This window comes from Neoarius graeffei, chromosome 12 (assembly GCF_027579695.1).
Source record: "Neoarius graeffei isolate fNeoGra1 chromosome 12, fNeoGra1.pri, whole genome shotgun sequence".
Lineage (NCBI taxonomy): Eukaryota > Metazoa > Chordata > Actinopteri > Siluriformes > Ariidae > Neoarius > Neoarius graeffei.
Window position 1 is genome coordinate 68154942 of NC_083580.1, and position 23288 is coordinate 68178229.

The 23288-nt window shown below is 40.8% G+C and overlaps 1 protein-coding gene across 1 annotated transcript in view; it reads left to right on the forward strand.

The window, feature by feature from the left end:
• nrxn2a (neurexin 2a) overlaps positions 1–23288 on the forward strand; it is an 833732-nt gene that overhangs the window by 288654 nt on the left and 521790 nt on the right. The window contains exons 12-13 of the mRNA XM_060936298.1: positions 8856–8975; positions 9240–9621. Of these exons, the coding sequence (XP_060792281.1) occupies positions 8856–8975; positions 9240–9621 (502 nt within the window). The remainder of the gene's footprint in view (positions 1–8855; positions 8976–9239; positions 9622–23288) is intronic.

Here is a 23288-nt window from a genome sequence, read left to right on the forward strand (position 1 = left end):
CTTTTCCCTGGCACAGTAATGTTGACAATGACTGAAGAATGAGCCTTATATTGTGTTTAAAAGATGTATGAGTTTAATTAAAGGAAGTTTAGATAAATGGTATGACACTATATTCTGCCTCATCTGTGCTTGGGGAGAATGTACACATGATGAGAGAGCTGTGCTCCGGCTCCTGTCTGCTACAAATTCTGCTCAATGCTCCCACCCGTTTATCATTGGGTGTGACAGGCATATTTAGACTGATGGAAGTTTTAATGATGCTAAAATGTTCATTAACTTTTAAATAGGCTGAAATCGCCAGTAGTTAAAGTAAATTACAGTAAATTAGAGCCCTCTGCCATCTGGTAGAAGTCCCTTTTTGACCTCAGCATGTTGCGCATTTTAAACAGCTTAATACTGGTGTGTGTGTGTGTGTGTGTGTGTGTGTGTGTGTGTGTGTGTGTGTGTTTTCAGAAAAAGTAATCTCATAGACATTTAACTGCAGATGACATTTTTTTCCTAAGAGGGTTGCATAATGCTCTTGTCTAGCTAAAATTATGCACAACATCCAAGGTTTGTCCACAGTAATAAGGAAAATGTTAGCATAGCTATACTCTTTATTCTGTCCACATTCACTGGATATGAGCACTCGCACTCTCTGATTGGCTACTCTGCGACAAGGATATCAGCTCATATACCATGAGTAGAGAAAAACAAAATTATCAAGTATTTAAAAGAAACAGAAATAGCTAAAAGAATATAGTCACACACACACACACACACACACATGCACACACTCCAGCCCAGTCGGTGGCAGTAATGCACCTTTAAGTTGGTTTGCCAACTGCGAACCCCCCACCCAATAAAAAAACAACAACGACAAAATAAAAACTCAAAAACTAAACATATTATACATATTAATAACGTAAAATAGTGTAAATAGCATATTGGGACTTGCACTAATTTCAGTTAATAAATACAGAAAAGGAATTAACATATATTTTGTTTTTCTCTACTCACGGTATATGAGCTGATATCCTTGTCGCAAAGTAGCCAATCAGAGAGCACGGGTGCTCATATCCAAAGTACACAAAAAGCAATAAAATATGGAATAAAAATGTTTGATGGTAAGAACATATCTTTTTTATTTTTCAAGATTTATTATATTATCACATTTTTTCACAAATTGCTCCTGTCATTTTGCCGGTTTGCTTAGATTCTAAGCGGAAATGATTTTGTCGGACGTTTTGTATAAAGTTTTCATTCATCCAATTTGCTAAAAATAAAAACGCTCATTTCTCAAAATCCAGTGAACGTGGATAGAATAAAACAGTTATTCCACTCAATCTTGTCGTACATGGCTTACAGCCAACTCAGTGCTACGTACCTCGTCGGCTGTCAGCTCACGTACGACTCGATTTCATGGAATAACCGTTAAATATTCTGTTACCTTAAATTATAGCATGTTTGTTCATTAAAAATTATTATACCACAGTGCTTTTAAATTCTCGATTTTGATTGGTCACTATATGTTAATTCTAGTGCTGTCAAAAATGTTGCATTATTATCGCGTTAACTTGACTCAATTTTAACGGCGATAATTTTTTTATCGCGAGATTAACGCTCTGTGACATGATGTAGGTTTTTCATAAGCTTTTGAAACTGCCAGGAACTTGGAACAGAGACTTTGCTTAGAAAAACGATAGCAGCTAGACTGTAATGTCACGCCCCGCACAGCCAGAGTCCTCTGCCCTCCCCCCAAAGAACCAGCACGGGCAGCTCGCGCTGCCGCGCTTCGGGACGAAGAGCCACGGTGCTCGGCTTAGGTTTCGTTTTCCCATCGGCGGCTCCAGCCCGACTTTGCAGTGGCTGTGACAAGACGGAGCCGTAGTAACTCGTCCCCTCACTTTTAATTACTCGAGCGCACACCTTAACGCAAAGTGTGCGCACGGGTTATAACTCGTGCGCGCACATTAATATCTCGTGCACACGCCTTATAAGTCGTTCCCACGCTTTGTTATTTTTTTATTCACCATGTCCCCTCTACGGCTCCGTAGTGTTATGCTCTGCAATTAAAAAAAAAAAAAAACATTGGTACAAAGCAAGCCCATTCACTTTTTTATGCTGATAAGAGAATTACAATGGTTTTTCATGTGACAAAAATGTGCGATTAAATTGCGATTAATCGCGAGTTAACTATGACAGTCGCGACATTAATCGCGATTAAATATTTTAATCGCTTGACAGCACTAGTTAATTCCTTTTCTGTATTTATTAATTGAAATTAGTGCAGGTCCTAATATGTTATTTACACTATTTTACGTTATTTATATGTATAATGTTTATTCTGGCTAGTTTTTCTGTTAGGAGTCAACCTCTAGTGTCGGCACTGTGTAAAAATTAGAACTTTAAATATTCTCTTGTGTGAAAGTCTTCAAGATGGAAAGGTTTGCATTATTTTCTAGAACGATTTTTCAGTCTTCAAACTTTGAGAAAGAGGGAGAAAAAAAGAGACTGGTGACGGAAAGACTGTTAGTCGCTGCTATAATGTAAGTGCAAAGAGGAACTAACTTGTTTCATGGGCGCCCCACGACATTTAAAGGATTAAGAATTATGATGTTTTGTTTTGTTTAGTTTCATTTTTAAATAAAGAAATACATCCAGACGTACAATTGTTGCTTTTGGTATATTGCTGTGGTATAAGAGGAATAAAACCCTCCACTGTGTGTTAATTATTTCCCTATAAAAGCACTCTCACGAAAGTAAATATTGTCCAAAAGGCAGTGGGCTGAAACCTATGTCCTGGTCACCTTCGTTCCTCTACCGGTTGAATAAGTCACGACTGAAACTGAAGACATCCTGAGCATGTTGGAGGGAAGTTTGAGGTTGAGTCTTTGAATAATCTGCTGCAGAAACACCGTGTTCCTTGACACAGCTGAGGACTTGCCTTCCAGGTCACTGCTCTCACATCCTTCACCATGATGTTCCCATCAATTCATGGCACCTTTCCTTTCTGAAGACGTTGTGTAGTGACTGCATTTCTTTTTTTCTATTATCCAAAAGTAAATCACTGCCAATTTATATACAGTTAACTATGTAGGTTTAGTGATAGTATGCAATATGCAAGTATATTTATTGACTCTTAAAGTGGTGAATTATTTGGATGCAAAACTTCAATGTTCGATAAAGAAGCTGTATGTCATTTCCAGAACCCTCTACAGTCTGTAAGGGAGTAAGGCATTTTTCTAGTCTGCACCTGCCCAATTTGAGTGATCCTGTACCCACTGTAGACTCAGATTCCTGTTCTTGGCTGACAGGAATGGAACCTAATATGTTCTTCAACCGTTGTAGCCCATCTGCATTAGGGTTTGGTATGTTGACATGGTTTTCTGCTCACCATGATTGTAAAGAGTGGTTATTTGATTTGCTCTTGACTTCCTGTCAGCTCAAACCAGCTGGCCATTCTCCTCTACTTCTCATCTACAAGGTATTTCTACCCACAGAGTTACACTACCGTTCAAAAGTTTGGGGTCACTTTGAAATGTCCTTATTTTTGAAAGAAAAGCACTGTTCTTTTCAATGAAGATCACTTTAAACTAATCAGAAATCCACTCTATACATTGCTAATGTGCTAAATGACTATTCTAGCTGCAAATGTCTGGTTTTTGGTGCAATATCTCCATAGGCGTATAGAGGCCCATTTCCAGCAACTCTCACTCCAGTGTTCTAATGGTACAATGTGTTTGCTCATTGCCTCAGAAGGCTAATGGATGATTAGAAAACCCTTGTACAATCATGTTAGCACAGCTGAAAACAGTTGAGCTCTTTAGAGAAGCTATAAAACTGACCTTCCTTTGAGCAGATTGAGTTTCTGGAGCATCACATTTGTGGGGTCGATTGAATGCTCAAAATGGCCAGAAAAATGTCTTGACTACGGTATATTTTCTATTCATTTTACAACTTATGGTGGTAAATAAAAGTGTAACTTTTCATGGAAAACACAAAATTGTCTGGGTGACCCCAAACTTTTGAACGGTAGTGTACCTCTAATTGGATGGGTTTGTTTGTTTGTTTGTTTGCTTGCTTTTCACACCATTCTGTATTGACTGTTATACAGGAAATACTCTCAGCTAACGAAACTCATGATTAGCTAATTGGCTAATCAGATGAATGAGCAGATAGGGTTCCTATTAAAGTGTCTGGTGAGTGTATATTTTTTTATAAACGAGTGTATTTTTGGACATAATATGGCTCTTAGTGGTTTTTGAAAGTATGCACTCATTAGCGATGTCTAAACCAATCTAATTAAGAAAGTTTCAGAAGGTGTGAGGACGTTAATGCCCCTCCTCTCTGCTTCTTGCACTTGTCTTTGATAGGAACAGAGAGGTTTGCTGCTAATTAGGGCAAACATATGTCTCACATCAAGGATCTAATAGTAAATACCCATCAAACATCGGCAGCCATCCTTTCTCACTTTCTGATTTTTTTTTTTTAAATAGATCCGATCCACACCAGGGATAGCACAAGCTTTGTGTTAAATGAAAGAAGGGAGCATGTCTATGTATATCATGCTCACTAAAATTCCATTTGTGGTTGATGTTTCGGCACATCAGAAGGGCTGTTATCATGTTTGGTGATTTCTTGTTGCCTTGGGGTTTGGGAGGCCAGAGAGAATGACGACTGTGGAGTTGGACACCATGCTTGGTGCCCTGAAGGAGAATATTAAAGCACTTAAGATGAGGAGAACGGGTTTAAAAAAAACAACAACAAAAAAAACCACGACCTGTTGGTCAGGACCTATAGCAGACCTTCAGCAGGTGCGATGCAAGCCAAGAACTATAGCCAGCTATTCTGACAAGCCCCTAATGAATATTATTTATAAAATAGTCAGACAGTATCTTCTTTAATGGTAGAATAAGTGATGTTGGAGGAATAGGTTATGAAGAAGTTCTGGCTCTTTGAAAATATCTCTATTATTTTGTGTCTTCGCACCAACTTCCAATGCTCTAACAGTTATTCCACGAAATCGAGTCGTACATGAGCTGGTAGCCGATGAGGCGCGTAGCACCAAGTCGGCTATAAGCCATGTACGACGAGCTTGAGTGAAATAACCGTTTTATTCTATCCACATTCGCTGGATTTTGAGAAACAGAGCATTTTTATTTTTTCTTTCCAAATAAAATAAATAAAAACTTTATACAAAACGTCCGACAAAATAATTTCTGCTTAGAATGTCAACAAACTGGCGAAATGACGGTAGCAATTTATGAAAAATAGGTACCCTATGGGTCCATGTGGCTACTGCTTATAAATAAAATAGTTTTCTGATCCCATGCCCATACAGTAAATACAGCATATATACATGTTATTAATTATACTCGCCTCATCTCTTGCAAGCGTCACCAAGCTGTGAGCAGCATCAGGGCTTGGAGTATTTTGGTTACCAATTTTATTTACTGTGTTTTGTTCAAAATACAGTGCTGTGAACTAGATCTATTTTCAAAATAAGTAAGAAAGCAAGGGTGGCACGGTGGTGTAGTGGTTAGTGCTGTCGCCTCACAGCAAGAAGGTCTGGGTTCGAGTCCCGTGGCCGGCGAGGGCCTTTCTGTGCGGAGTTTGCATGTTCTCCCCGTGTCTGCGTGGGATTCCTCCGGGTGCTCCGGTTTCCCCCACAGTCCAAAGACATGCAGGTTAGGTTAACTGGTGACTCTAAATTGACCGTAGGTGTGAATGTGAGTGTGAATGGTTGTCTGTGTCTCTGTGTCAGCCCTGTGATGACCTGGCGACTTGTCCAGGGTGTACCCCGCCTTTCGCCCGTAGTCAGCTGGGATAGGCTCCAGCTTGCCTGCGACCCTGTAGAACAGGATAAAGCGGCTACAGATAATGAGATGAGTAAGAAAGCACTTGTTCATGAATTGTCTTAGAAGCATTATTTAGTACTAATGAGCACATTTTGTTTCACAAGTGTAGTGCAAAGACTCTGGAATTTAAAAAAAAAATGAAAGCGAATAGCAGAAGTTTGACCAATTATACTTTTAACTTTTACTCTTAGTTTTCACGAAAGAGCTGATTTATTCCCACATGGGACTTTTGTAATCGCAAACCAAGTGGATTGCTCAAAAGATTCCAACGTTGTCTTCGCTGCCTTCTCGAGTTTTTGTTGACTGGCTGGAATTCTTGGTGTAAATATCTGCCGAAAAGCCCCAAAAAACTTACAAAACCTTTCATTTGACCTTTCAGAAGGACCAAACAAAAGCTATGATAATCAGAAGGTAAATTTTCTTAAAATAAACACCACTTACTTGATATCGAATCAGTAGCTTTGGCAAACCACGAGGTGAATTTCGTTTATCTTTATATCTGCTGATTATCTTCCGATGCTACGAAGTTATAACGAGGTTTCTCTTATTTCGTTTCTGGTTCTGATTGGTTTCGAAGTTTATCAAGAAGTAGAACGAGTAATCGAACTTGATCAGAACAAGTGCTGATTGGTTACGAAGTTTCGCTATTGTTACACTCATTCTTACGTTCTTACAACACGATGACATTGTGGCTTTGCCACTCGTTCTTGTGTACCTTTGATAGTGTGAGATCAACTGTTCTTATCGCGAGATCACGATTCGTCGTTCTGCTGATTATAATGCTTATGCGTATGTGTGCTATTGTTACACTCATTCTTACATTCTTACAACACGATGGCAAAGTGGCTACTGCCTCGCTTCGCCTCTATGAGGCAGTAGCCACATTCATTCATTCATTCATTCATTCATTCATTATCTCTAGCCGCTTTATCCTTCTACAGGGTCGCAGGCAAGCTGGAGCCTATCCCAGCTGACTACGGGCGAAAGGCGGGGTACACCCTGGACAAGTCGCCAGGTCATCACAGGGCTGACACATAGACACAGACAACCATTCACACTCACATTCACACCTACGCTCAATTTAGAGTCACCAGTTAACCTAACCTGCATGTCTTTGGACTGTGGGGGAAACCGGGGCACCCGGAGGAAACCCACGCGGACACGGGGAGAACATGCAAACTCCGCACAGAAAGGCCCTCGCCGGCCCCGGGGCTCGAACCCAGGACCTTCTTGCTGTGAGGCGACAGCGCTAACCACTACACCACCGTGCCGCCGCAGTAGCCACAAAAATGCTGTAATAATAATTATTGAAAAAAAGATATGTTCTTACCATCAAATACTTTTATTCCATATTTTGTTGCTTTTTTGTATTTTGGGGGTTTTCTTCTTCTTCTTCTTCTTTAGGGTTTTTTGGCAGTTGGCAAACCAACTTAAAGGTGCATTACCGCCACCGACTGTGCTGGAGTGTGGAACAGGAGATATTGGGGGGGGGGGACTATATTCTTTTAGCTATGTCTGTTTCTTTTAAATACTTGATAACAATTTTTGGTGTTTTGTGTTTGAGTAGAGTTTTTTTATTTCATCATTGGTTGGTTCAGCAACACGCTCCGCTATTTTGTTTTTCTCGACTCACGGTATATGAGCTGATAGCCTAGTAGTAGAGTAGCCAATCAGAGCGCACGATTGCTCATATCCAGTGAATGTGGATAGAATAAATTGGTTTAGTCTTTAATTCTACTGGCAAAGCCTACGATGAAAAATGTTCACCAATGATTAATTGTAATGACGTGTTCATTTACTGAAAACAATTAGAGAAAATGTCAGAAAATGAAGTAAGAAATAAAACCTGACAGGGAGGGTGCACTGATATCGGAAAATAATCAGTGTCAGGGTGGTTCAATGCAAGCTGAAGTTGATTCTTTGCAATTAGCAGAACATCCCAATATTATTTATTTTATACCACAGCAATACTCTTTTATCATTTCACATTTTATCTTTACTTTTTTCTGTCTTGAACTTAATAAGGGGGAAAAAATAGCCAAGAACTTCTAAGAAACCGTAAAGTACAATGTCATGTGTCCTGAAGACTTTCCAATGGCAGAAAACTTACTGTTGCAAGGCGCTGACACTGGAGACTCCTTCCATAAATGCGAGATAAACATTTAGTTACAGAACATTTTTAATGATTTAATTGTTTTTTTAACGAGTTAATTGGTAGGTTCCGATTATGTAGCGTTCCTGTGAAATGTGCTACTACAGAAGCAATAGCTTTTTAGACCAAGTGCATGAATATAAACCTGTGATTTGAATTACAGCCAGCACGAGTGTCAGAGCTGCTGTTATAGGGAGCTCATTAACACCTTCTGACCAGTCAGAATCAAGAATTCAACAGCTGTGTGATATAAATTTGCTTAATAAACCCGGTTTCTCTGGCATAGGGTGAAACTTTTACTTTGTTGTGAACCTTTATAATTAACCCTCGGAGCTGCCTGGAATGTAATGGATTACACCGTTTTTATCAAGAAGACTAATACCTGTAATCTGCAGTCTTGGGAAGACATTTTGCATATTTCATCTGCTCTCAGACTTGTAAATCTTTAAGCGGATCTCGGTGCACATTGTGCTGCAGCTAAATACGAACACCTTGTCTGTGTCTGTAAGGTTATTACAACTGTACACGTCAAGAGATTTCCTGTTAACGATATATAAGAGTGAGTTAGAGCGTATACCTGAAGGATTAGTAATCCGTTGCATATATGATATGATTCTTAATGTAGTAAAATGGAGAGTTGCACAGGATGTCTTATGCCATCAGCCTTTGGGCTTCAGCTTGCTTTCTGATTAAACCTGAAATAAGATTTTAATGCTGTAATGTGCAAATGGGTATGATGAAGGGGTGTGTGTGGGTGTGTGTGTGTGTGTAATGCTAGTCTGCAGGGTACAGGACACTGTAGTGCATTGATGAAGCAGGCAGGCAGCCAGAGGCGGTGTGTGACTTTGGCCCTCTGTGTGTAGGTAAAGGACCAGAGACTCTCAATGCAGGGCACAAGCTGAATGACAACGAGTGGCACTCTGTGAAGGTGGTGCGCCGGGGCAAGAGCCTGCAGCTCTCTGTAGACAATGTGACTGTGGAAGGTGGGTAGACTATAAACACACACGAATACCTAGTGTTCCTAGAATAGACTCCAGACCCACTGAAACTTGGCCTTATGTCTTCTTGGCTTATGGCCCAATTTTCAACCTTCATAATTTGTGTGTTATAAATGCACATTGTAGCTCTGTTGCTCATATTCATTCTCTCTGAGGGTATAAAAACTTCCGCTAGATTAAAACTTGTATTTTTTGGCAATTATTTACCAGCCCTACTCCTCACTCAAGCTGGTTTCTCGAACTCTCCAGGCCAGATGAGTGGAGCACACACACAGCTGGAGTTCCACCACATCGAGACTGGCATCATGACAGAGCGCCGCTTCATCTCTGTCATGCCTTCCAACTTCATCGGGCACCTACAGGGCCTTTCGTTTAACGGCATGCCCTACCTGGACCAGTGCAAGAACGGCGATATATCATACTGCGAGCTGAACGCTCGCTTCGGCATGCGTCGCATCATAGCCAAGCCGGTGAGCTTCCGGACCAGAAGCAGCTACCTGGCTCTGTCCACTCTACAGGCCTACACCTCCATGCACCTGTTCTTCCAGTTCAAGACCACCAGCCCTGATGGCCTGCTGCTGTTCAACTCTGGAGACGGCAGCGACTTCATCGTGGTGGAGCTGGTCAAAGGGTGAGTGGAGACAGAAAACCTGATTTCTTCAGGCAGTCTGGAGCTTGGAGTCCCAGTAGAGATCTTTGAAACCATTTTACCTTGAAAGGTTAAAGTAATACAAACCTACTGAATATAAATGCAGGAAATGTATAGAGTAGAAAAAGGCAGAGCTGATGAATAAATCCACTGAGATTGTGTGGTTAGAATAAAAAGAGGTGAAATATGCTAAAATATCTAGCCATCTTTTTGGCCACTGACACCTCACCCCTCGTGCTCTCATGTCATAAAAGATATTGGGACTCTTGCAAGATTATAGAAATATATGTTTAAATTGGCATACATTTCCCCTCAGCACATTTTAATTACCTTAGAAATAGATCAAGCCTCTCCCCCCCCCTTTTGAAGTAAGGATAAAATATACAGCTTGTCATGTTACTAAGAAACTGCAAAACAGAAAACATCTCACAGAAAAAAACAGTGATCACTCACATTTAAAAAAAAAAAAGTTTCTGTGGCGCATCCATAATGCAAGTCTCTGTGTAAATTGTTAATACAGAAATGTTAACATATTACTGTACAGTGAGCTCCTTGATATGACCGTGCAGCCTACAGTACAGTACTGTCAGGGCTGCTGTTATAGCAAAGTAATCAACACCTTCCGACCAATCAGATTTGAGCAATCAACAGTGTTCTGGTATGAACTGCAGTATCCTGTATTTGTGTTCCTCTAGTACACAGTACTGTGCAAAAGTCTTCGGCACATGTAAAGAAATGCTGTAGACCAAAAATGGCTTAAAGGGGAACTGAAGTCATTTTTAAACTTGCTTTATTTCTTAATTAACGTGTTATTCAATTACGTTTTCGGTTTTGGTAACTTTATATCGTGACTCGTATTGGCAACTAATTGCAATTAAATATTCTACTTATCGGCCTATTCGTTTTTTAGCCGTGTTGAATGTGGTTCGTTTGGTCCACGGCAGGCGTCGCTTATCCACACGATCTTCACGAGACTTGTGCGAGACTTCGAAACTTGAAGTGTCAGCTAGACCCCGAAGCCATTTGTTTTCAGGATAATGGCTGGCTGATGAAATTATTGGCTGGCTAGCTGACTCAGCCAAAACCTTAATGGCTGCTGCAGCCACCAAAATGTTTATGGCTACAAATGGCTGATACTGGACGTCACTGTGTGGCATATATCCGGGCGAACGGATCAAACAAATGGGGAGAATAAATAGCAAATTACCACAGGTCCCCTGGTCTCTTACTTCATTGTAAATATAAATCTAGCAAGATTGTAGTTCAATGCTAATAATAAGCTAATCTGGATTGTTCGAGGAAGGCATCTAGCTATCTACTCTCACTAGCAATGACCAGTGAAGGACTGGCAGCTATTTTACTATGATGAAAGTAGAGTGGTGGAGTACTTTTTTTTTAATCAATCTCGAAGTATGTGAAACAAACAAACAAACAAAAAAAAATACCTTTACACTTTCCCTCAGCAGCGGCAAAGAATGCAACCATCTCGTCGATATCGGAGTCGATTGATGCTCTGGGTGGGTTCCCGGGTTCCCCAGTGTATCGTGGTAACGGTGTGAGGGGCGGGAAGCCAGACAGGTAGTCACAACGGCAAGCTTGTGGTGGCTCTCTGTGCTGTGATATCAGTTCTAAATCTCTTCAGTGTATGCCTATACGTCTCTATTGTGTTACTACTAGTGTGTACAGTTGATCATGTTTGTGTCACTTTTCTTGTAGCTCATGATGTGGATAAACCCATTATTTGATGTACACAATTCTTAGTGGCTCAGCCAAATTTTATTAGATAGCGGCTCAAATTGGCTTACAAAATTATTGGCTGGCGGCGGCTCAAATTCTAAATGGCGGTTTTAGCGGCGCCTGGCGGCGGCTTCGGGGTCTAGTGTCAGCGCTGCCATTTTGAAATCTGTTTTCCAAACAAAATATTGCACAAAAATGAGTTTAAATGACGATTAGGTACTGCCGACTTTTTTCAAACTTTCTTGATTGCTTTCCAAACAAACAAAACTCCCGGCTTGATTACGTCAGCATTTGAAGGAGGACGCGCGTGTCTTTTGACAACGTTGGCAGATGCCGGTCACTTTGATTTCCGCTGTACATTTTACTTCCATCCTACGATGTCTTGCACAGGTCTCAACGAATCTCGTTTACGGCCATCGCTTTGACATATGGACTGATATATTACAGAGCATATTTCAAACACTCATAATTTGCTATAGCAGTGACAAAATAGCGATCAAAAATGCATTCCTATATTTAATAAAATTAGAAATGGAATTTTGATAATTAAAAAAAAATTGCCTTCAGTTCTCCTTTAAATCCCGTTGGTATAACACATAATAGCAACCTTTCACTGATGTCTTACTGAGCGTAATATGTGTATATCAGTTTAATATAACGCTAGCAGCTTTGTTTTCTTGCTTTCTGACGACAGCATCCAGCATTTGTAATTTGGACCCAAGGACCCTATTGGATCTGTAAGGGTTATTTATTTAGTTATTTATTTATTCTTCAAGACTTGAACATTTTTCAGGTGTTTCCCATGGGCTCCACTCATGAAATTTGGCACACAAGTCAGTGCTGGTTTCAGTTACTCCACGACAGAGCTTTGGGCCTGGGCGTAGCCCAACGCCACCATTTGTAATCGAGTCTTGTGCCCAGTATATAGTTTCATGTACACGCACCAAATTTGGTATACATGTGAGTCTCCCTAAGATGAACACATTTGTGAAGTACATTACATTAGCTCCACCTAACAGGAAGTGAGTTATTTTGGATTTTGTGTGTTCTGACACGTTAAATTTTGAAATTCTTCTCCTACGTAGTTCCTCAGATTCAAGTCAAATTTGGTGTACATGATGGCAAGATGATGCTGATGTTAAATTGCGAATGAATTTTTAATACCTTGCAAGGTGAAGTGGTGACACGATGAATTTATATGACTTGCCACAAAAACAGGAAATGCCTCATAGATTCTCAACACATTGCTTGATATGGCTCCAACTTCACAGGTTATTGGTTATGATGGTTATGATCATATCCATATGTTCAGAGTGACACGCTGGCATCGCACCTTCAGCTGACAACAGAAAGGGTGGCTTTTTCACCCATCTTGGCTATATTGCTTCTCGATGGTAATTTGGATTCATCAAATTTGCTATAGTTATTGGTTATGATGTTGCTGACGATATTTACATGTGCAGAGTGACTCTGTGGTATAGCGCCAACATCTGGCAACAGAAAGAGTAGCTATTTGACCCATCTCGGCTATATTGCTCCTAGATGTTATTGGTTATGGTGATATCCACATGCCCAAAGTGACTCTCTGATATAGTGCCAACATCTGGCAACAGAAAGAGTGGCTTTTTCAGAAATCTCAACTTCATTTAAAAACAAAAAAAGTCTTTTAATTGTCGTGTTGTGTTAATTTGGTGATATCACCAGAGTTGTGACCGTCCTGGAGGTGCGAGGGCCCGTCATTGCCGCTTGCAGCTCCTGAGAATTGTTACATAATGTAATGTAATGAATGAAAAAGTAAGTGCTACTTATGTAAGATGTTAGTTCTTCTAAATTCTGCCTTCGACGAGGAACATCTGCCGTGTTTTAAAACTCCTCAAAAATGATTTCCTAAAAAGACTAATATGGTGCTTTAATGCCTGAACATGTCTGAACATCTCTCCTCATTTTAGATATATTGCCAGATTTGGCACAAAAAAATGCGCTTTCTCAAAACACAAATCTGTGTGATTGGCCAAACGTTTCTTCTTTCTCTTCTCGAGTCTCGTCTTATAGTCTGTTTTTCTTCAGCTGCTTTTTGATTAGTGTTTCTGGGTAAAAACGTCTGTAACTCTATTTGAAATCCCACTAGCACAGATGCCTTGACTTGAACAGATGCTGCGGAGGCACATCAAATAAGCAAACACTTAATGTAGGATTTTTTTTTCCCCAATCAGAGTGTTCCTACTTTGGGAGTTTTATGTAAATCAGAGAAGTTGGAGAATGACTCAAGCTTCATTCGAAGTATTATCCACTGCTCTCCTGGCGCCGGCTTAAAGGAAACGCTTGGAGGAGTGTTTGATGATTCATCGTATGACATATACAGAGGCTAAGTTTAGGAAGGAGAAAGGAATCCACTTAGTTGTGTTTTCAATTAGTGACCAGACTCCAAGGTCTCTGAGATTAGCTTATTTATTTTTCTAAGCTAGTGCATATGATCCTCTTATTAGAGTTGGCCATTGTTAGCATCCTCTGCTGCTAATGAGGCGAATTGCAATAACAGTGGAAACATCGATGGATTCTGTATTTTGTATTCCAGCCAGACCTACACCTTGTGAAATTGTGAAACTACTTGCCTTTTGTTGCACGAGGAGGAGGGAAAGTGTTGTCTGGAGGCAGAGCTAAGCCCAGGGCTGGAAAAGTGGATATATCCTGTCATAAGTCCATCCATCCATCCATCCATCTATTATCTGTAGCCGCTTTATCCTGTTCTACAGGGTCACAGGCAAGCTGGAGCCTATCCCAGCTGAATATGGGCGAGAGGCGGGGTACACCCTGGACAAGTCGCCAGGTCATCACAGGGCTGACACATAGACACAGACAACCATCCACACTCACATTCACACCTACGGTCAATTTAGAGTCACCAGTTAACCTAACCTGCATGTCTTTGGACTGTGGGGGAAACCGGAGCACCCGGAGGAAACCCACGCGGACACGGGGAGAACATGCAAACTCCACACAGAAAGGCCCTCGTCAGCCGCTGGGCTCGAACCCAGAACCTTTTTGCTGTGAGGCGACAGCGCTAACCACTACACCACCGTGCCGTCCCCTGTAATACAGTAAGTCAACAATTCAAAATCTCATCTCATTATCTCTAGCCACTTTATCCTTCTACAGGGTCGCAGGCAAGCTGGAGCCTATCCCAGCCGACTACGGGCGAAAGGCGGGGTACACCCTGGACAAGTCGCCAGGTCATCACAGGGCTGACACATAGACACAGACAACCATTCACACTCACACCTACGGTCAATTTAGAGTCACCAGTTAACCTAACCTGCATGTCTTTGGACTGTGGGGGAAACCGGAGCACCCGGAGGAAACCCACGCGGACACGGGGAGAACATGCAAACTCCACACAGAAAGGCCCTCGCCGGCCCCGGGGCTCGAACCCAGGACCTTCTTGCTGTGAGGCGACAGCGCTAACCACTACACCACCGTGCTGCCCACAATTCAAAATATAACACAGAATCAACAGAACAGCAGGAAGATGTGCAATATTGTTAGTTGTATAAGTTTTTAACTTTTAAGTCTCATCTCATCTCATCTCATTATCTCTAGCCGTTTTATCCTGTCCTACAGGGTCGCAGGCAAGCTGGAGCCTATCCCAGCTGACTACGGGCGAAAGGCGGGGTACACCCTGGACAAGTCGCCAGGTCATCACAGGGCTGACACATAGACACAGACAACCATTCACACTCACATTCACACCTACGGTCAATTTAGAGTCACCAGTTAACCTAACCTGCATGTCTTTGGACTGTGGGGGAAACCGGAGCACCCGGAGGAAACCCACGCGGACATGGGGAGAACATGCAAACTCCGCACAGAAAGGCCCTCGCCGGCCACGGGGCTCGAACCCGGACCTTCTTACTGTGAGGCGACAGCGCTAACCACTACACCACCGTGCCACCCCACTTTTAAGTCTGTAAATTGAAAGTAATTCAGTGGCGACTTCATTGCGAATTTCAATAAAGACATCTTGAATCTTGAAGATATTTTGAAAAAGAAAGCTGGTCATGACAGTATTAGAGTTTATATCCTAATTAGAGCAAATTTAACAGAAATATAAGGACAAAGAGTATATGAGGAATGTGTGTTTGGGTTTGGGGGAAGTTACTATCATAACTATAATGTAATCTATACTGTAACATGTAATTATGTCTTAGTGCTATAAATTTGTTGTGTTTTCTCCAGTTTCTCATCCAAGCCGAGGGCATACAAGGCAGGCTTAGGGCCCTCAGAAGGCCAATGTTAAGTCCATCAAATATATCAAATCTCAAAGTGCAGAACTCCCCCAAAACCTCTGTGGGTAATGTGCAACACAGTACTACGAGGAACCACCCCCCCATCTCCCTTTCCCAGGGTTCCCGCTGGCACTCGTCACACTTGTCATTGATGAATATAATCCATCAGTGACGAAGAGAAGATTACTAGCAGTCTTCACAGTGACGAATGTATTTATCATCTTTGTCATAAGTCATCTTTTGTAGAAATCCCTCCACAAATCCCTCTGTTTGCCGAGATCCAACCCCAGTGAAGAGGCTTCCCCAGAGTGTAAACAATGAGCATGTGATCAATAAAAATCGACCACACATAATGGCCAAATGAGCACCAAGCTTTTGACCAATCGCAGTGCGTCTTAATTGGCCTGGTGTGGTGGTGTAATTATCTCTGCGTGAACCGAACAATAGCGCAGTCTAAACTAAGCTGACTAAATTTTTTGGACGAGCTTCTTCAAGCGCTGAAGATGATGAAAGGGCTTAAACAGCCACAGGGGAGGCACACTCAGAGCCCCTACTGTTCCTGAGCACATTGGACAGTGTCAGTCATACAGGGGTCGGGTTAAAAAACAAAAAAAAACCCAAAACAAAACACCAAAGCGAAAGTGCTGTCAGTTAGAAAGCGACTGAAGGGAGCTATGTTTGGGGTGGCATGGCATGTTGAGCTCCCATTGCTAATGCTGTGGCGTCGTTAGGCTCCATCACTCGGGGCTAGAGCTCCCGGTATTTTCACCCTCAGAAAAAGTAAGAGACGAATAGAAAACAACTAACTTGGATGTCGTCTGAGATTCTGAATGTTGTAATATAATAATGTATCTTAGAATTTGTGTCTTTGTGGTCCGGAAGGAGAGATATGTGAATGAGAAATGAGAGATATTTTATTAAACTGATGTATAATTTAAGTCAGTTGACACATGCCTCAGTTTCCTGAGACAATAATAATAAAAATAATAATAATAATAATGAGACAGAAACTGAAGTGAAGTACACAAATTTAAAAAGAGCAGTGCAAAAATCATTAATAAATGTCATAACCTTTTAATGTATGTGGGTGATAATATAACCTTGTAAAGATAGATATAACCTCCCCAACCTATCGATGCCAAGCTCCCTTAAAAAGTACAAGCCCCAGGAAAACTAGACTAAGCCCCTGGTCTGTTCAATAGCTAGAAACGCCCCTGGGCTAACTAATGTATGATGAAAAACGTTATGTCATTCTGTGTTCGGTTCGTAAATCTCATCTCATCTCATTATCTGTAGCCGCTTTATCCTGTTCTACAGGGTCGCAGGCAAGCTGGAGCCTATCCCAGCTGATTATGGGCGAAGGCAGGGTACACCCTGGACAAGTCGCCAGGTCATCACAGGGCTGGCACATAGACAACCATTCACACTCACATTCACACCTACGGTCAATTTAGAGTCACCAGTTAACCTAACCTGCATGTCTTTGGACTGTGGGGGAAACCGGAGCACCCGGAGGAAACCCACGCGGACACGGGGAGAACATGCAAACTCCACACAGAAAGGCCCTCGCCGGCCACGGGGCTCGAACCCGGACCTTCTTGCTGTGAGGCGACAGCGCTAACCACTACACCACCGTGCCACCCCGGTTTGTAAATCGATGGGAAATTCAAATTTCTTCACTGTTGGCTGTTCCAAAATTCTTCTTGACTCTGTTCAACTGTAAATGAAGTTTTGTGTTGAAGTAAAAGCTAAAGGGAGTCCTAATACCTCTGTTGAATAATTCCATGCTAAAATAACCTTAAAGCTCAAACTAAAGAGCTTGACGGTGCACAAGGGGCCCAAAATCAAGTCTTTCTTATTAGAGGCTGGAGTGGAGACCAAATTTTATATGTAATGGAGAGGCCTAGCTGTGTCTGCACAAATATTTGAAATATTGGACCTATATTAAGTCCACTTTGATAAGTCAGTAACTAAGACAAAATACAGACTAAGAAAAAGTGAAGAATACTTATTTCACTTTATTTTTCAAGGAAAAAAAGTGGAGAATATTTTTCAGAACCCAGGGAGAACCCTGCTTACCCCCACCCCCAATCTCACTAGCATATGGGATAAATTTATTTTGAATAGTCAACTCACGTTTTTTTTTTTTTTCAAAAATAAAGGGACTAGAAAGAGAAAAAAATCATGACCGAACAAAGAATCAGAACGTAGTAAGTGTAATCTAATAACGGACTAATTCAGAATGACAACTGTAGGCAAAGCCATAATATAATGTAACGTAAGCTCAATCAGTTTTGACAAGCAAGCAGTAATTTGGAGTTGGTGCTCGTTTCGGACTTGGCACATACTGTCAGTATAATTTAGCGAGCTTTCATGGTAAAATTTGTCATCATTTTGCTCAAATCATCTTAACAGCTTGGTCTTTTGAAGTACAGTACCAGTCAAAAGTTTCGACACACCTTCTAATTCAGTGGGTTTTTTTCTTTATTTTTATGAATTAAAAGACTCTTCATGTCTTAAAGTAACGATGGATGTCGTTTCTCTTTACTTAGTTGTGCGGTTCTTGACATAAAACACAGTACTGTGCAAAAGTCGAAGGCACATGTCAAGAAATGCTGTAGACCAAAAATGGCTTAAAAAAATAACGAAATGAAATATTTCAGTGTTAAAAAAATACTATAAACAGTAAGCCATAATAAATGAAACTAAATCAATATTTGATGTGAGACGACCCTTTGCTTAATAAATTAATAAAAAGTAGTCTGAGATACAACGAGTGCAGTTTGATAAGGAAATGAGCTGTAGGTTTTACTGAGCATCTTCCAGAACCAGCCCCAGTTCTTCTGGACACTTTGACTGTCACAATCGCTTCTTCATTTTGCACCAAAACCCAGCAGCCTTCATTAGGCTTCACCTATTACACAGGTCAAGACTATTGTTTTTGCTATTATTCTTTGTTTCTTTCTGCATTTACCACCTTTTTTTTTTTTTGAATCAGACAATGATACTGGGCGGCACGGTGGTGTAGCGGTTAGCGCTGTCGCCTCACAGCAAGAAGGTCCTGGGTTCGAGCCCCGGGGCCGGCGAGGGCCTTTCTGTGTGGAGTTTGCATGTTCTCCCTGTGTCCGCGTGGGTTTCCTCCGGGTGCTCCGGTTTCCCCCACAGTCCAAAGACATGCAGGTTAGGTTAACTGGTGACTCTAAATTGACCGTAGGTGTGAGTGTGAATGGTTGTCTGTGTCTATGTGTCAGCCCTGTGATGACCTGGCGACTTGTCCAGGGTGTACCCCGCCTTTCGCCCGTAGTCAGCTGGGATAGGCTCCAGCTTGCCTGCGACCCTGTAGAAGGATAAAGCGGCTAGAGATAATGAGATGAGATGAGACAATGATACTTTACCAGATAGTAGCCCATGGTAACCTAATCACACCGGCCAAGTTATAATGACCGTGACCTATTTTTCAAGGTCACAGACCATTTTAAACTCAAAATTTACAGATTTTCTTCTTGCAATATTACTAAAACTGTTACAGATGGACTCAAATGCCTGTACATGTTTATGTTGTACGTATGTACAAATGTTATGACACAAACAAATTTGAAATCACTCATGCAGAACATGGCACATTTGGAACGTCGCCACTTTCATTGTGGATTCGATTTGGGGGGAACATAACACAGAATGAGACTTTAACGGTGCCAAACATTGTGGCTCACGATGGACCAGGTCTGCATGGGTTGTGGGAGCATAATATCTGACAGTTTTTTAATGGTGGCCATTTTGGAAATATTGACTGGTCAAAAAATGTCAAAACTGGAAAATCTTCTGAGAAATGCTGCTTTTAGGTGATAACATGCTGGAGCAAACTACCCCAAACATATACCCTGTCTATGCCATTTTATTCTTGAAAGATTTTTTCTTTTATCTCTCGGGCCCTCACCATCTCGAGATCAGTCCCCCCCGTGTCACCCAGACGTCTGGGGGGGGGTGAGTCGCGAAAGAAAGACAGGAACCCCAAAGTAGTTCACATCTTTATTTGCAAGTCCCCCCTTTTAGACAAGAATACAGAGGGTTATTATATGTGGGTGTTATCTGTGTGGATGAAATGACATCACTGTTTGATATCTGTCTATGTGTGTGTGTCTGTGTGGATCTGTGGGTGTGTGTGGGTGAATATGGCTAGGTCAGCAAATCGCATCTTAATTCCAATTCCTTAATTCCATTAATATGTATGTGTGTAAGTGAAAATATATCCTGTATACATTTCAGATGTTCTAACAGATATCAGCATTCACCTCATGTTCTGATAGAATGTTCCAAAACACGTCTTGAGCAATGTGTCTAGCTTAGACAGAAGGTCACACAGTAACTTACAAGTTACACAGAATTCAATGCCTTCTAGCTGGCATTCTAACTACAATATTAAGAATAAGTATTAAGTATTAAGAATTACTGCCTTCTTGGTCAAGAATAAATATTTACAATTATTTATCCTTACAAAGGAATAAAACCATACAGTATGTGTGCGTGAATGAAACCTTCAATCATAAGCAAAATAATATTCATATCAACGGATGTTTCAGCAATTTCAGCATTTATGCACGTCAAAGCACGAAATGTTTTTACGACAATTCTACTATGTTTAGTCTTAGCAAAGAAGTGTGTGTCTTCTCCACTGGAGGAAGATCAGGTTACACAGGGATAGTTTAAAATCACTGTTATAATAAAGGATCTTAAAAAGCTCTAAAATATTAAATCATAAAGTCTTAACAATCCTAAATTACATTCTGCATTCTAAAGCTATAAAACTAACTTAAATCATGGCTTTAAATCTAACAATCCTACCAGAATAAAATGTCAAATCTGACCTACAACCTCATTTTTGGGGTCAAACTCATTTAAAAAAAAAAAAAAAATATATATATATATATATATATATATATATATATATATATATATATATATATATATATATTAGTGCTGTCAAGCGATTAAAATATTTAATCGCGATTAATGTCGCGACTGTCATAGTTAACTCACGATTAATCGCAATTTAATCGCACATTTTTGTCACATGAAAAACCATTGTAATTCTCTTATCAGCATAAAAAAGTGAATGGGCTTGCTCACCGTTCGAACTACGGGGGTACTCGGGGGATCCGAGATCCCCTGAAACAGACATGAGATCCCTTGAAAACATGATTTGGGAAATGTTGGGGGGTCTCTAAAATATAGAGTGCTCCGAGATGATGCTAAAAATAGTAACCATGCGGTCGGCGCGGCCATCTTGGAAGTCACTCGCTCCAGAGCGCGCATAGAGTACACATCATAGAGTAAACATTCACCGATTCGTTTCCGCGTTAGAGGGCTTAGAAGCTTTGATTTTTTAAGAATTTAGACATCTGAAGTGATGGAGCACTACTGTGAAAGTTTGGATAAGCAGGCACGGGAGCGTTATGCTGAGAAGGTACGTTTCATTGGGAATGTAGATCCATACACTGTTAGTGAGAAGGAATGGAAAGCTGACCCCAGCTTGTTGCCGCATAATTATCAATTATTTTAGTCAGTGAATAAAATGTAGGCCTAGTATGTAACTTGTACAGCATGTGTACATAAACATTACTAGGCCTAGATCTTAAATGCCATTTGATGCAACAATGCACTGCAGTAGACATAAGCTACCTAATGTGACACATATATCCATTAATCATTGCTGAAAGTACATAGAAAAGATAATAGTTTGTATCACATTTATTTTAGTAACTATGAAATTCAAGACAATTTAACCTACCTGTCACAAAGTGATCAGAACAAATCCGGATACAGTCTAGTCCTAAATTTGATCGGTTAATGGCAGCCAGCCACTGTCGTCTCCTCCGCTCGCTTTTCTCCTGTGCTGCAATTCCCTGGTTTGTCACGACTTTAGGGAGTCTGTGGAAGCTTTTGCCACCCTTTTACCCCCGGCTACTACAGCCAACAATGACACACGTATTCGGCATTTTGCTTCGCTGAGCAACAACAATGCACTGACACAGCGACGTTTGACTTCCAATATGGCCGCCGCCGGGTTCGCGCTGATCTCGAAGCACTCTATTGGCAAAATGATGTTTATTGACATAGCAATCGTGTGTAACGGGAAGCATTTGCATATCCGAAGTGAGCGCGCGATGGAGATCCGCGCTCTGAGACAAGCGCAAGCACCCCCAAGGGAAAAAAAAGGGACCCCCCGAAAATATCGGCATAGTTCGAACACTGGTTGTACCAATGTTTTTTTTAATTTTTATTGCAGAGCATAACACGTCTTGTCACAGCCACTGCAAAGTGGGGCTGGAGCCGCCGATGGGAAAACGAAACTTAAGCCGAGCACCGTGGCTGTTCGGGGGAGGGCAGAGGACTCTGGCTGTGCGGGGCGTGGCATCATGTCACAGAGCGTTAATCTCGTGATAAAAAAATTATCGCCGTTAAAATTGAGTCAAGTTAACGCGTTAATAATGCGACATTTTTGACAGCACTAATATATATATATATAATAAAATTTACCAGCTGGGAGGTCCGTATCGTGAAATACCATGACCGAGGTCACAGTATTTCACTATATGGACTGACCTTAAGCTGGTAAATAATATATTTATTTTTTTCTTTACCAAATTCTAACAGAAAATGAGAGCGCCCAAAAGGGAAACCATATTTAGAACAAACCTGCTACAAGCTCGTTTTCGGCTTTCTCCTGAAATGTTTTCTTTTATTTCGTCTTCATCAGGGTAGTAAAACTCTCTTTTGCTCTGAACACTGCCGTTATCACTATCCATGCTGTAAAATTAATGCTATTAAACTGAGAAATGTGAAAATAAATGTTGACAAAAAATTGCTATTATGTTTGTTGTTGTTGTTGTGAACGAGCAAGTCGCCAAAGGTCCGGGGTCTGGATCGTAGGATTCCAGACTGCTCGTGAGCCAATCAGAGCGCACGATTTGATGGAAACTGGACTGCGAAAAAAATTAATTATCTTTATTCAAGAACAAAAGCAAGGGTGGGCAGTTATTAGACGGAACATGGTACTTTGTAGTTGCAATGTCTTAGTATCATTGTCTGAAATTAAAAGTATAAAGCAAATACAGTTAGTTTCAACGGTTAAAAATATATATTTAAATTTGCATTTTATTCCTCATGCAACTTGCATACACTAACCAGTTGACATATTTCTCACTCGTTATAAAGATATTATGACCACAAGTGTTCAGTATAATGGAACCATAGGTGAAGCCTATATCTTAGTAACTGTTTACAGTTGCAGATTTCTAGTTATGTTTTCTTTTTTTAATCTGAAAAGTGGTCACTTAAGTAATATGCTGCTCAGATACAAACTTTTTTTCTGTAATGTTTAATTTTGTGCTGGAAAACAAACGTTTGAAACTGTAAAATGTTTTGTACTGACTCGATAATGTAGAAGTCATAAAATAGAAATCTATAAGAAAATTTGTGTGAAAAAAAAATAGGAGGCCTAAGACTTTTGCACAGTACTGCACATGACTACAGTTGTGGAATAGGGCTATTTACTGTATTTTTATTATATACTATTTACTGTTTGACCTCAAACACCTTAAGTGAAAAGTATTCCAGGTGACTATCATG